The 13,265-nt window shown below is 58.0% G+C and overlaps 1 protein-coding gene across 3 annotated transcripts in view; it reads left to right on the top strand.

Moving 5' to 3' along the window:
• The window catches only part of BCAS4 (breast carcinoma amplified sequence 4), a 54,966-nt gene extending 43,214 nt beyond the window's left edge, over positions 1-11,752 (top strand). For 2 of the 3 annotated variants that reach the window (XM_032387752.1, XM_032387750.1), the window contains one exon: positions 11,284-11,752. In XM_032387752.1, the coding sequence (XP_032243643.1) occupies positions 11,284-11,403 (120 nt within the window). In that variant the 3' untranslated portion in view covers positions 11,404-11,752. Of the gene's footprint in view, positions 1-637; positions 1,426-11,283 lie in introns of those variants that run through there. The other variant, XM_032387751.1, reaches the window with a different exon arrangement.
• The last annotated feature ends 1,513 nt before the right edge of the window (positions 11,753-13,265 follow it).

The following is a 13,265-nucleotide window of genomic DNA, read 5'->3' as shown; positions in this document are numbered from 1 at the left end:
GACCTGAGCCGAAGGCAGTCGCTTAACCAACTGAGCCACCCAGGCACCCCATCGAGGCCTCTTTCTTTCTCTCACTCTCAGATGTTATTTTCCAGACCTTGAAAATCATCCCTTGTCACTCTCAGGGGGCCCAGTGGATAAAATGTCTTAATCAGACCGGGACAGCACGGGGGGCGAGCTCCTGGAAAAGGGCTTCCCGAGGCGAGTGCCAGGGCTTTGGGGATGGCATCGATGCGGTGGCCGCAGCCCAGGCCGCCTGCTCGGAGGAGGCAGGCCTGGCCGAGGTTTGTAAGCCCAGACCGGAGCTCTGAGGACAGCTGGGTCTGAAGAAAGGGTGGATTGAGAGGAGGCTCCCAAGGCTGCCTGGATGCCTGGGACGGGACAGTCTGGGCCATGGCTCTGAGGCAGGGTCCGTCAGCTGTCAGGAGGTGGCTGCTCAGCCCGGGGACAAGAGTCTTTCTCCACGCTGGGCAGGGACATGGGGCAGGCATGGAGGCGGCTTCCCAACACCTGCTGGTTCTGGTGGACGCCCCTCTTCTTGCCCTAATGGCTTGTTTATTTGATGGAGAACCGCTATCCACGTTAGGGACCCTGACAGAATGGTTGATCGAGTCTGTGTTTGCTTTCTGCTTCCCAGAGCTAACTGGTGCTATTTTCAACATTCTTTTGTGGAGCCAACCACGTTTGAGGCCAGCCAACAAAACCTCCAAGGATTCTATTGATAACCAGCATCAGAGCGAGAACCGTACGGCTCGCACATGACAGTAGCCAGCTGGGGACCTTGGCCAGCTGTTGATAGAGGCCACGGACACTCGTCTGGAGGTGGACCACCACTGGCTGGACTCTGGGCATAAGCGTGCCTCCTGTCGGGCCGCGGAGAATCTGACAAGGCGGTTGCTGAACTGAGCAGACCCCTGGGAGGGGGTGGCTGGTTTGATGCTCTGGGCTGGGAAAGCAACTTCCTTTCCTTGCTCTGTGTCGAGAGTGGGTCAGTCCTGGCTCCACCCGAATCCATCCACTGATGGCCCCCCTCTAATTCACCACTGCTCCTGCGGCTACCCTTTGCCCCGTGATGTTTCCTCGGCCAAGGGTGCTGGCCCCACGCTCCCCATGGAGCCACCCGGGAATGACCCTTCTGAGGCGTGAACACCTACCCTGGGAGCCCAGAGACCCTAGGACGGGCTGCAGAATTCGCAGGGCCCCTTTGTTAGAGCTTATTAAGAATTTCCAGGTCGTGACAGCAGAGCATTGAGGGAGAGCAGGGCCCGTGGGACTGCACGGGGAGGGGGGCACACCCATGGGCCGGCCCTGTCTGTCACCTGCAAGTGTCACACCCCGAGTGAGGTCCTGAGCCTGCTGAGTCTCAGTCCCCACATCTGCGTAGCGGGATTTACAGTTAGAACCTCTGCACGGGGTCGTCGTGAGCCGTGATTTCAAGTAACGCAACGTTTGGCGGCTGTTATTGTCACGACATGCGTGTTATTTTTTTTTTTTAAGAGTTTATTTATTTATTCATGAGAGACAGAGAGAGAGAGAGAGAGAGAGAGAAGCAGAGGGAGAAGCAGGCTCCCAAGGAGCAGGGAGCCCGATGCGGGACTCGATCCCAGGACCCTGGGATCATGACCTGAGCTGAAGGCAGACACTCAACCGTCTGAGCCGCCCAGGTGCCCGCGTGTTATTATTTAATAGCTCTTGTCTGTGTCGTTCGCTCAATCCTTTGCAGATGCTGCTGTGTGCGCACTTTGTTTATTTATTTGTTTTTCAATGACGTTTCTCTTTTGGATGATTGTAGACTTACAGAAAGCTCGTAAAGGCAATACAGAGTTCTGGTCGGCCCCTGAATCACTTTCCTTCACTGTCATCTTACAGCACGACGGCACTGTTCTCAACACCAACGCACCATCCTAGTCACTAACTTCTGGCCTGGCTGGGATTTCTCCAGAACTTTCGTAGACAACCGTTTCCCGCCCCAGGCTCCCCTCCAGGCCAGCACATTGCTTTGAGTCTGTTTTATTTTTAACAGGACTGGTGTCTCCAATAGCGGGGCATGGACCTGGCAGGGCAGGGATGCCAGCCTCGAGCCCCTTCAGGTGTCCCCATCTGGAGATGATGCTCGTCACCATTGGTCTCGGGCTTCTGAGCCCTGACTTGGCAAGAGGCCGGCCCTTCCTGCTCTGCCTCGGCTGTTGAGCACATTCAAGTTCATTCACTTCTCGCCTGAGTCTCGCCTCCCTGGGGCTGTGGCCCTGAAGACTGACACAGGTCCCATCCCCATGGAGCTCAGCCTGGTGGGGAGACTGAGGAAAGAGGTAGACAGGATACGCACCTTTGTGGTGCAGCGGGGCAGGGAAATTGGGGGTCCCTTAGGAGGGCCAGAAGGAAGACACCAGCAGGAGAAGACCCCAGTGGCAAAGCCTTGAGGGGGACGAGCAGGTGCAAGGGTCCAAGTCAGGACAGACCCTGGGGAAGTCCAGGAACAGATTTCCAGGCTGGAGGGTTATGCGTACTGGGAGGTGACAGACTGTGTTTAGAGTCAGGCTGGATCATAGGGTTCTGGGGTCGCAAACCCCAGCTCTAAGGGCCAGGCAGGTGGCTGAGGTGAGAGCACAGGTCCCCTCTGAAAGGGGCTGGCCAGAACTCAGCGCCAGCTCGTCATCACCACTCCGTGCACCAGAACTCTGGGTTTTTTAAACAAGAAGCTGGAGATCCATCTTTTCAAGAGAAGTGGCATTTCATTCAAAAACAGGAGGATGCAAACGACTGAACAGAAGCAACAATACTAGTAAAGACCCTCAGCCCAGTGGAGGCCAAGCGGGACACAGCTGTGGTCTGGGTTTGGCCAGACGAGTGCCCGTCGGTGACCTCGGTGGCAGGGCCTGTAGGCGACGGTGAAGAGTCGCATTATCTTCTAAGTGTTGCACTTACCAGAGGATCAGATTTGTTTCTTAGGACAATCCCTCAGGCTGCCATGTGGAGAATGGGTTAAGGGCGAGAGCCTCAGCTGGGGGCAATGGGACGACAGCGGTGACAGGGAGAGGGATCTGGGAAGAGTTAGCAGAAGGGATTGAGGACAGGGGGGATGCGGGCGTCCAGTCTGGGCAGTGGGTGGGCCTCGCAGTGAGTCACCTAACTATTGAAAGCCTCAGTTTGCTCATCTGTAGAAGGGCTTTGTGATACCTGTGCAGATTTGGGTTTCTGGAACATAGCAGGTGCTCAATTAAAAATACACACGTAGGGATGCCTGGGTGGCTCAGTCGGTTAAGCGTCTGCCTTCTGCTCAGGTCATGGTCCCGGGGTCCTGGGATCGAGCCCTGCATCGGGCTCCCTGCTCGGCGGGAAGCCTGCTTCTCCCTCCCTCTGCCTCTCCCCCTGTTTGTGCTCACTCTCTTGCTCGCTCACTCTTTCAAATAAATAAAATCTTTAAAAAAAAAAAACAAAATATTTTAAAATACACATGGAAGAACATGGCAGTCAGACAATTCCATGAGTGGCCATGGGATGAGAAGCAAAGCCCAGGGCCCTCGGAGTTCAGACAGGAGGACTCCAATGCAAAGCATCAGCTGGAGGGGGAGCCAGGACTCAGGGAAGAGGGGCCCTGAGGGAGGAGGGGCCAGGCTTGCAACAGCAGAGTGTGGGTCAAGGGTGGAGAGATTAGACTCTGGGTCTGGAGCTGAGGCCCCCAGGAAGGTCTAGTTCTGGAGGAGGCCGTGACAGGACTCCTCCCACCTGGCTGTCCTGTCTTCGCTCCCAGACCGTGTGTGAGTTTGGATTTAGTAGCCGTATCTTGGCAGGACTTCCCGGGGCTCCTCCTCTGCTAGTTTCCATGTTAACGCTTTTCCTCCAGCTAAAAGCAGAATCCTTGGGGATCCACGAACCTTCTAGAGCTGCTGCCTGGGGTCAGCATCCACCCATAGCGAGGCTGCACCAGCTTGTCCCTGCTGCTAGGATCCTTCCGGGCAGGGGCCGCGCACTGTGGGAGCCCCCAGCCCCATTCCTCTGTCACCAGAACCTCAGCAGCCTGCCCCAGCTGCTCCGGTCCCTGGGCTGGCGGAGGTTGGGGCTGGTGGCCCAGCTGGGTGGGAGCGTTCGGAGAGGAAGGGGGACAGCTTTCGGGCAGGCACAGTGAGGCTGGCCAGTCCAGCCCTTCAGGCAGGATTGGACACGCAGGGGCTGCTTACAGAGAGATGGGAGGAGCTCTGCTCACAGCTGTCAGAGCATTCTAGAAGACTTAGGGCCCTGGAGCAGACACAGAACGTTGCAGGCAGAATAGCCAGGCGTGGCCTGAGGTGCAGAAAGCCCTGGGCCGGGACGGAGCAGGGAGGCTGGGACCGATGGGAAGGTCCCGTGGGCTGGTGGTGGCGGGGGACAGGGTCCAAAGCTCACAAGAGCCCACTTTGATTCCTAGCTCGGCCTTTTCCCAGTTGGGTGACCCTGGGCATGTGACCTACCCTCTCCTCTCCCAGCCTGCCTTGTCCTCCACGGTCTCAGTGCCTGCCTCCCGGGCTCTGGTGCGCAGGGGAGCCAGGGGGTAAGGGAGGCAGCCGCTGGGCTTGGCGGGAGCCCCAGGCTGGCGGTTCCCAGCCCATGGGGCCCAGGGCCAGGGACGGGAAGCAACGCCTTCTCCATCCAGCTCCTCGGGAGCCCCGTGTCTGAGTGATGTGACTTGAGCCTGGGGCCACTGTGGGCTCCGATGCCCACAAGGCCCGGCAGGTCCCGCGGACGAGTGAGTCAGGCCGGGCGGGGACGGCGGCAGGCGGGCAGCACAGTAGAGGGGCCAGCTCCCTGCACCCCACAGGAACGCGGGCCCAGCGTGGCCAGATCGCTCCTTTCAGGAGAAATAGGAACTCCGTATTTATTTGAAACACCCCAGTTCTTCCATGTTGGCAGCTAACTCATGTTTAAATTTACATGAGCCAAACCAGTCATGTCTGCGGGCCAGATGCTAACCAAAGGCCACCAGTCTGCGATCTCTGAGTCGGCTGAAAGGTGGGGCGGGGGGGATCTCCTGATGTCCCTCAGGTTGGAAAGCCGGCAACGAAGGGACATCCCGAGCCCCGCACTGAGAGCGCACCCCCAGCCCCACTCAGCCCCAGGGCTTCCTGGGTCCGGGCTGGGGGCTGGGGCTGGGTGGCCCTGGTTTCCAATCCAGCTCTGCCATTTCCCAACAGGCTGATCTTGGGCAAGTACCTCTCTGACCCTCAGTTTCCTCTTCTGCAAAATGGGATTAAGGATACCTGCCTCTCTCAGCAGCTGAGAGCAGATGGGCTGTGAACCTTCAGGGCCCATCCTGACCTGGGTGCTCAGAAAGTGCTCAGTACTCAGTCACTGTGGTTGTAGAGAGGCTGGGGGCTCGGTCTATGCAGATAGAGCTGTTTCTTCTGTCTGCTGCTTTTCTCCCCGCCTCCCCTCCCAGCCCGCCCCAAGCTATGTTTTTTAAATTTTAGAATTAGGGCAGGTTGCTGTGATAATACAGAGGGATCCCATGTACCCCTCACCTGGTTTCCCTCATTGTTATGACCGTATTTACTGTGGTGCGTTGTCCCAGCTGGGGGACCAACCTCGATGGATTGCTAGTAACTAAACCCCACAGTTTGTTCGGATTCTGCTAGTTTTTCCCTAATGTCCTTCTCTGTTCCAGGATTGCATCCAAGATACCAACCGCGTTGTTTAGTTCACGCCTCCTTAGCCGCCTCTGGTCTAGGATGGCTTCTCAGACTTTCCTGGATTTTGATGACCTTGACAGCTTTGAGGAATATTGGTTAGGTATTTTGTACAATACCCCTCTATTAGGGCCGATCTGATGTTTCTCTCGTGGTTAGACTGGGGCCACGGGCTTGGGGAGGAAGACCGCAGAGGTGAAGTGCCTTCATCACATCCAGGGCACAGGCTGTCAACAAGATGTAGCACTGATGGTGTTGACCTTGACCATCTGACTCAGGTAGTGTTCGCCAGGTTCCTCCTGAGCAGTTCCTTTTCCTTTTCATATTCTGCTCTTTGGAGGCCACTTGCCAAGTGCAGCCCCATCAAGGGGAGGGGCAGCTAAGCTCTGGTGAGGCTCAAGGGGCAGAGAAAACCCGACCTTGGAGAGGGCTGGGAGGCTCACTGACACTGCATTGAGCCTAGGGCACAGTAGGTATAGTGATTGAAGTGGGGGGAGCCTCTCCCAAGCCCCAGAGAGCTGGGGGTGCTTGGTGACCTAGGAGAGGAGTGTGGGCCTCTGGGCACCCGAGCTCCCCTGCACAAGGTCAGCCTGGGGCCTCAGTCCCCCAGGGGTTGACCAGGCTCTGGGGCTGACCCTGTGGACCTCAGAAGCCAGCCCATGAGTGGGGCTGCCGCGTGGCCTGCTGGGTGAGGCAGGACGGGCTGGAGCTAGAGTGATGGCCCAAGGGCAGCCAACCAAATAGCACTTGGGCCCGGGACAGTCAGCACAGTGGGCCTGGCGCGGAATCCTCCAGCCCGGGTCTGGTGACCTATCACCCAGCGCCCATTATATGGGAGATACAGGGAAGGAATTTTGTCCTGATCTCTTTAGGAAGACAGATTTCATTCAGGGGCAAACCGTGGCCGGGGGTCCAAATCTGGCCTGCCACTGTTCTGTGAAGTTTTCCTGGCACATGGCCGAGCTGCTGGTTTGCATATTTATCTGTGGCTGCTGTGGGCCTTCAAAGGCAGAGTTGAGTCATTGCGACAGAGACCTGTGGCTTGCAAAGCCTAACGTGTTTACTGTCTGGCCCTTCACAGAGCAAGTTTGCAGACCCTGGCCCGAGCAGAGAGCGGACCAGGGTTCAGGATGTGTGCTTAGGGCTTCCCAAGAGGGAGACACGAGGCGGGCTAGGACTTCCAAGGAGGGGGTGGGGATTTCTGGAAACAAGTGGGCAGGTGGCACAGGGCAAAGCCAAGACCCTGAGGTGGGTGAGCTTCACTTTAGGAAATCCGCCCTGAACGCAGTCCTGCGGCGGCCCCGTGGGGGCTTGTGTGAAAGCTTCCTGGTGGCGCAGATGACCAGGGAGGCCAGCCGTGAGGGGTCTCCTGGCAGCAGCAGGCCGTCGAAATGGCGAAGTGGCTGGGAGGGATCTGGAACCCCAGGAGAGCAGCCCCTGCTCCCCAGCTCGGCCACACGGAGCCCACGAGATGCTGTGGGCCCAGTGCTGCCAGATCGTCTGATTTTCCAAGGGAAGCTGGCAGTCTGGTGTTCATGAGAAATCTCCTGATTTGTTGCCTGTTTGCAATTAATTCCATTTTTTAGACATCATGAAGCAGACCGAGCACATCCGTCTGGTGTGTGGGCTACAGGTTTGAGAACTCGGGTGTCCAGGGTGGGAGTGAGGATGCGCGGATGTGGGTAGACAGGGAAGAGCAGGCCAGGCCCAGCACAGTAAGCTGGCAGGCGAGCTCTGGACTGGGGGCAGAGGGGAAGAGGGGACAGTGAAGGGAGACTCTGAGAGAGGGGAGGCGGCAGAGTCTGGCACCTGCAGGGTCAGATTGCCCCGTCTCCCAACCAGTCCCAGGCCGGTGGAACATTCCTGCCTGCAGGCTGGGAGCTGGGGAGCCCGCAGCTGGACACCCCTCCTTGCTTACCTGGCAGCCCGCTCCACCCCCCACCCCCAGGGGAATCTGTAGAAGGAGGGATGGGAGGTAGAGATCTCTGAAGCCCCCTCGGAGATTCCCAAGGGTTTGGGTTTGCTGTTCTGTCCCCAAAGACTTGGGCCCTGTCTGGGGATGGGCAAAGGCTGGGCTTCGAGCTGGACAGGCCTGGTGGACTCCAGCTCCCTGGTCCCCTGGCTCCTGCCACTTCAAAGACACAAGGAAGACCCCAGTTTTGCAGGTTGCCCGGAGAATCCAGGAGAAAACGGGTATGGAGGACTGGGTTTCCATGGTGTCCTGACGTGCCTGTGATTGGGGCCTGGCTTCCAGGATGTGCTCTGTTCTTCCCAGCAGGAGCTGGGGCATCTGGCTGTTTTCAGCCTTGCACACCAGCCCTTACCTGCTGATTCAAGCCGCTGGTTTGCAAGTACTCAGTGGCTGCACTGTGGGTTTATTGTTTTAGGATGCCTGGTTGCAAGTGACAGCAACCCAGGTCAACTTGGCTGAAGCAAACAAGAGAAGTCCAGGGCTCATGGACAGGAGCCGGCCCAGGGTAACTCCCGCCTCAGGCAATAATGGATTCGGCTGCTCAAATGATATCGTCAGGACTTTGTCTCACTCTGTCTCCCAGCTCTGCGTCCCTGTGTTGGCTTCAATCCCAGGCAGGCCCTGCACTGCGGTGGCAGAGGTGGCCCTCAGGTTCATGGACCATCCTCCCCCACGCCCCCGGGTCACAGCTCCGGTGGGTCAGGCCTCCCACCCCCCGCAGCCCCCACCTGAGCCATAGCAGGTGGTGAGGGCGGCCAGGTCCGGCACAGGCACGAGTGATCTTTCAAGATCAGGATGCCGATCCCAGAGGGCGGTGGAGGCTAGACAGGCCTGTGTCCACCGCACACCCCCCACTCTCTAAGAGCAGCATGTGTGCCCTTGAGGCCACATTTGGAGCCCCCTGGCTCATCATAGGTCACCCCTTCCTGGCTGACTTCAGGCTCAGCTCTCCAACCAGCTATGAGTCACCATCCCACATTTCCCCACGTGCTCTAAGATGTTGGCGGGGGTTTGGTCCAGGGCCACTAGGAGGCTCTTAGGATGACTTCTCCTTGGTTCTGTTGTAATTATATTGATTTTCTCCCTTTTTTGGAAGTCTCTCTCCTTGAAGGAGGAAGCAGAAGCCCCGTCCCTGGGGGGTGTCTTACCCATTCAGAGGCACCGCCTTTTGAATGGTGGAACTATTTCAAAAAGAACAGGGGGTCAGGATGAGGCCACACTGGCCCCTCATGGGCCCCTTCCCTTGTCTGGGACCTGATGGTCAGGAGAAGGGACCTATCATTTCAGGATCACAAAATGTTCTTTGATCCCCATGTGTTAGGACCAGGGAACTGGTCTTCAAGCTGTCATTATTTGCTTGATAGTTATATTTTCTAGATTACTACAATGACCAATTTTCAGGAGAAATGGGGTGAAGAGATCCTAAGCCTATGGGCTACCCACAGATTGCATCCCTTAGGCTATGAGATGTATCTTGTGGCTCATTTCTCAGTTGTGCTCTGGTCATGGAGCTATTGGAGGCCTTGCATCCCATCCATGGTGGCAGGGGGCAGCCCAGGAAGGTGCTAGAAAAAGGGGGCAGGTGGTAGGCCTGGGCCCCAAGTACCCCCAAGTAGGCTGAGCCAAGAATGGCTGACCCAGGGTTGACAGATGGAATGTTCTGTTGCCCTTTCATGAGGCTGGCCCTTCGCCAAGATGAATGGCTCATCCTGGTTTTCCAGCTGTGGGATGGTGACACGGGGAGGTACGTAGTCCTCAGACACCTGAGCACGTTCTGTCTTACTTGAAATACTTTGATGGTTTCCTTCTGTGGGGCAAAGTTCAGGGCTTTGGGGCTCAGACATGAGAATCTGTGCACGCCCGCCCTAAACCTGGCTGCTTCCCTTTAGGGGATCCTGGCCACAGCCTCCTCCCTGCTCCCCTCTTTCCTCTCAATTCTGCTCTTTCTAAAACACCTAATTCCACACACATACTCCCGATTAGTGACTTCAGTGGCTCCCTGGTCCCTTGGGATGAAGCTCTTAAGCACGGCCTCTGAGAGCCCATGTGATCTGGCCCTGGTTTATAGCCTCATCTCTGTCCACACAGTGACCTGGCCCCAGTCCAGACTGAGCCGCTGGAGTCCCCAAGTGCCCCTCCCTCCCCCGCCACAGCACTGTGACATGCCATTCCCTCAGTCTGGAAGCCCGCCCTGCCTGCTCTAGCCCCGGGAAACCTCCCTGACCCGCCCCCCCAGGGGGAGTTGGGCCTCCCCCAGTTTCCACAGGTCCTTGCACCTCCCCACCATTAGCCCTCACATAGCAGTTCTGTTGGTTCCTTTGTCTCTCCTGCCAGTGAGCCCGGGTTGTCTGGGGCTGCCGTCTTGTGCGCAGATGGGCCCTGGCTGGCGCCGGCTCTCAGGACCTGGTGGTGGAGTGGGCGGAGGCTTGGAGGACGTGGGACGTGGGTCAGGCACCCCCGCTGAGCCTTGGTTTCCCCCCCTCCACCACGGGGATGGTGGTCAGGGCGTCGCTGGGGGGAACGAGTATTTGGGGAGGCCAACTATGCACGCAGCGCAGTGCGGGGCACACGGAGGTGCTGGGCTTTGGGGGAGCCCCCCTGCCCTGGCACCTGCACCTGCAGGCCACTCAGAGTGGGTCTCAGCTGGAGGGGGCCAGGAGGTGGGACAGTCAAGGGAGAGGAGTCAAGGGAGTGGGGGGAAAAGAGGAGGGTGGCGAGAGGGACGCCCAGTGGAGACCTGCAGAAGGACCTCGTCCCTCTGCACCCCTGAGCCCCACATACCTCCCATCTCCCAGCAGGGCCTAGTGTCCCTCCTCCGAGAGGGCCGTAGTCATTGGGATCAGCCGTGGCTCTGCATGAGAACCATCTGGGGATTTCGAAATACCCCGGGGCCGGGCCACACCCCTGATCAGTGTCCTCAGACGCACGGTGGGGCTCCGAGGCGTTTCCTAGCTCTCCCGAGGGGAGGGTGGGGGGCACCGTGCAGCCACGTTTGAGAAGCCCTGCTTGCCATGGTCCTCTGTGGAACTGGTTTCTCCGCCAGAAAGGGTCTCAGCAACCGGAGCCTGGGGAGGGCTGCTTGATGGCAAATCGCTTCCTCCCAGCCTTCTCGGCAAAGACCCGCACCAGATACAAGTGAGCACTTCTGAAATTGGTTTTTGATTTTTTTGGAAAAAGTAACACATTCAGATGGCACCGACTCGAGGCGGCACAGATGGGGACCCGGGGAAAGAACGCTCAGCCCGCCCCCCAGTTGCCCGGCAGCAGGCCCGGTGCCCGGCTCCGGGGCCCCCCGCGGAGCTCACGTGTGCGCGCACGCACACTCACGCACACGCACGCACACGCACACGCACGCGGGCGTGCGGGACACCTGCCTCGTCGGGGCGTCTCTATCAGACCTGTGCGTCCCCACGCCGGCAGCGCTCCGCCCTGGACGGGGACCGGCGCTGGTGGCCCGACGCCCTCGCGTGTGTGTGTGTGTGGGGGGGTGGCCTTGGCCCTGCCGGGCAGTGCCACCAAAGGACCGTGGCCTCGTTGTCGCAGGGGCGACACTCCCCGCGGGCTGAAGTCATTCCTACGACTGGGAATCCTGGGTCACAGAGCGAGGGAATTGCGGAGGCTCACGGGGCACCTCGCTTTCTGTCGTTCCAGAAGCCGCCGGCGCCCCTGCCCTTCGAGCTGCCCGCGCTGTACCGGACGGAGGACTACTTCCCCGCGGCCGCCGGCCAGGCCGCCCTGCGGACCCCCGGCCCCCGGCGCCGGCGCGTGTGAGCCCCCGCAGCCGCGGGGTCGGCCTGTCCCACTGCTGTCCCTGCCCGCTTTGAATCCCCTCCCTCGCTGCACGGGAAGCCACGCGGTTCGCAGACGCGTTTGGGGCCCACGCGGGGCGGGGCCCGAGCGCCCATCTGGACCCGGAGCTTCCCGCCGGGGCTGGGCCTGCCCGGGGTTCTGGGCCCCGGGACTCGGAGCCCCCCCGCTCCCCCCACCCCCTTCTCTCCGTGAAGGGCTCTGCGTGGGAATCGTGGGGGGCCCGCTCGGTTCGCCTGCGGTGGTGGACGTGTCTGCGAACCCCGGTGCCCGCCGGCCTGTGAAGCATCTCAATAAAGGTGTCCAGAGGTCACGTGTGGTCTGGGTGCAAATGTTTTCTCGAAGGGAGCTCCTGCCACCGAGGCAAGCCTGACCCTCCGAATCTGCTCGTCGGGAAGCCCCTCACCCGGCCTTTAGATTCCCAGCAAGAACGGAGAGATCGTTAGCATTTCCAGGGGTCTTCAAAGGTGGGTTGGCCTTCATTTCATTTCACGCCGATGAGTTTCCTGCTCCTGTCCTGGAATTCCAGATTTCTCACCTTGGTGATGAATAATTCCGGGTTTTGTGAGGTTTTTTGGGGTTGTTTTTTGGAATTCCTCACAGAGCCAAGAAAACACACACACGCACAACTGAACTGCAGACCTGTATTCGAATTTCAAGGAAATCTAACATAATGAATTGAGAGAGAGCAGTAGAAGAGCAAGGAATAAAGCTGGATCTTGACAACTTTAGGACACATTTTTAGAATTAAAGATACAGGCCAGAGGCTCCCGGGTGGCTCAGTTGGTTGAGCATCCAACTCTTGGTTTGCGCTTAGGTCGTGATCTCATGGGTCATGGGATTGAGCCTGCTTGGAATTCTCTCTCTCCCTCCGCCCCTCCCTCTGCTCTCACATTCTCTCTCTTCCTCTAAAATAAATAAATAAATCAATCTTAAAAAAAAAAAAAGAAAGATATAGGTGGACACCTTGTTTCAAGAGAAGCCAGCATTTTCCTGTGGAGATTATTTTTTTAGTAAAAAACTTGTACTAAACTTGTATTTTATTTTTTTGATTTTTTTAAAAGATTATTTATTTATTTGAGAGAGGGAGAAAGCATGAGCAGGGGGAGTGGGAAAGGGAGAAGCAGGCTTCCTGCTGAGCAGGGAGCCCGATGCGGGGCTCGATCCCAGGACCCGGAGATCATGCCCTGAGCTGAAGGCAGATGCTTCACCGACTGAGCCACCCAGGCGCCCCTTGTATACGTTATTTTAAATGATCGAGGTATAATTTACATACAGAAAGGTTCACCTAGGTGGAAGGTCCAGTGACTTCTCACAAACCCCGCCCCGGGCTACCAGCACGCTGACATCTGTCCGTGCAGACGGCCGTCGTGGGCGTCTGTACTTTGTGTAACCTCGGATGGGTGGACAGGGCCCACGTGGTGCCGTCTGGGTGTCGGCTTCCCCGGCTGACACTGTGCCTGTCGCTACATGTAAGTGGCAGACTGTTCATCCTCGTGGCTGTGCTGTATTGATTGGGACGCTTTTAATGAAGGAAGCTCAGATACTCCCTGGGCCCTGTTGTGTCCGCTCAGGGAGAGGGAAAGTTATTTTTCAGACAGGCGGTGAGGAGACCAGTTTCCGGAAGGCCGAGTATATGTGGCTTGCTGGCGACGCCCAGACCTCTTTCCCTTTCGGGGCCTGAAGCAGGGGCCAGGGGGAGGTGAAAGGGAATGTCATGTGATCAAGCCACAGCATCGTGAGTGTCCTAAAATAGAGACCACAGGACTGTGGCTAAGAGCTTCTAGGCTCTGAGGTCAGGCTGCCTGGATGGCTCCAACATCTCT

Source organism: Phoca vitulina, unplaced genomic scaffold, assembly GCF_004348235.1.
Source record: "Phoca vitulina isolate PV1807 unplaced genomic scaffold, GSC_HSeal_1.0 scaffold50, whole genome shotgun sequence".
NCBI classification, from domain to species: domain Eukaryota; kingdom Metazoa; phylum Chordata; class Mammalia; order Carnivora; family Phocidae; genus Phoca; species Phoca vitulina.
This window is presented reverse-complemented; position numbering and strand designations above follow the sequence as displayed.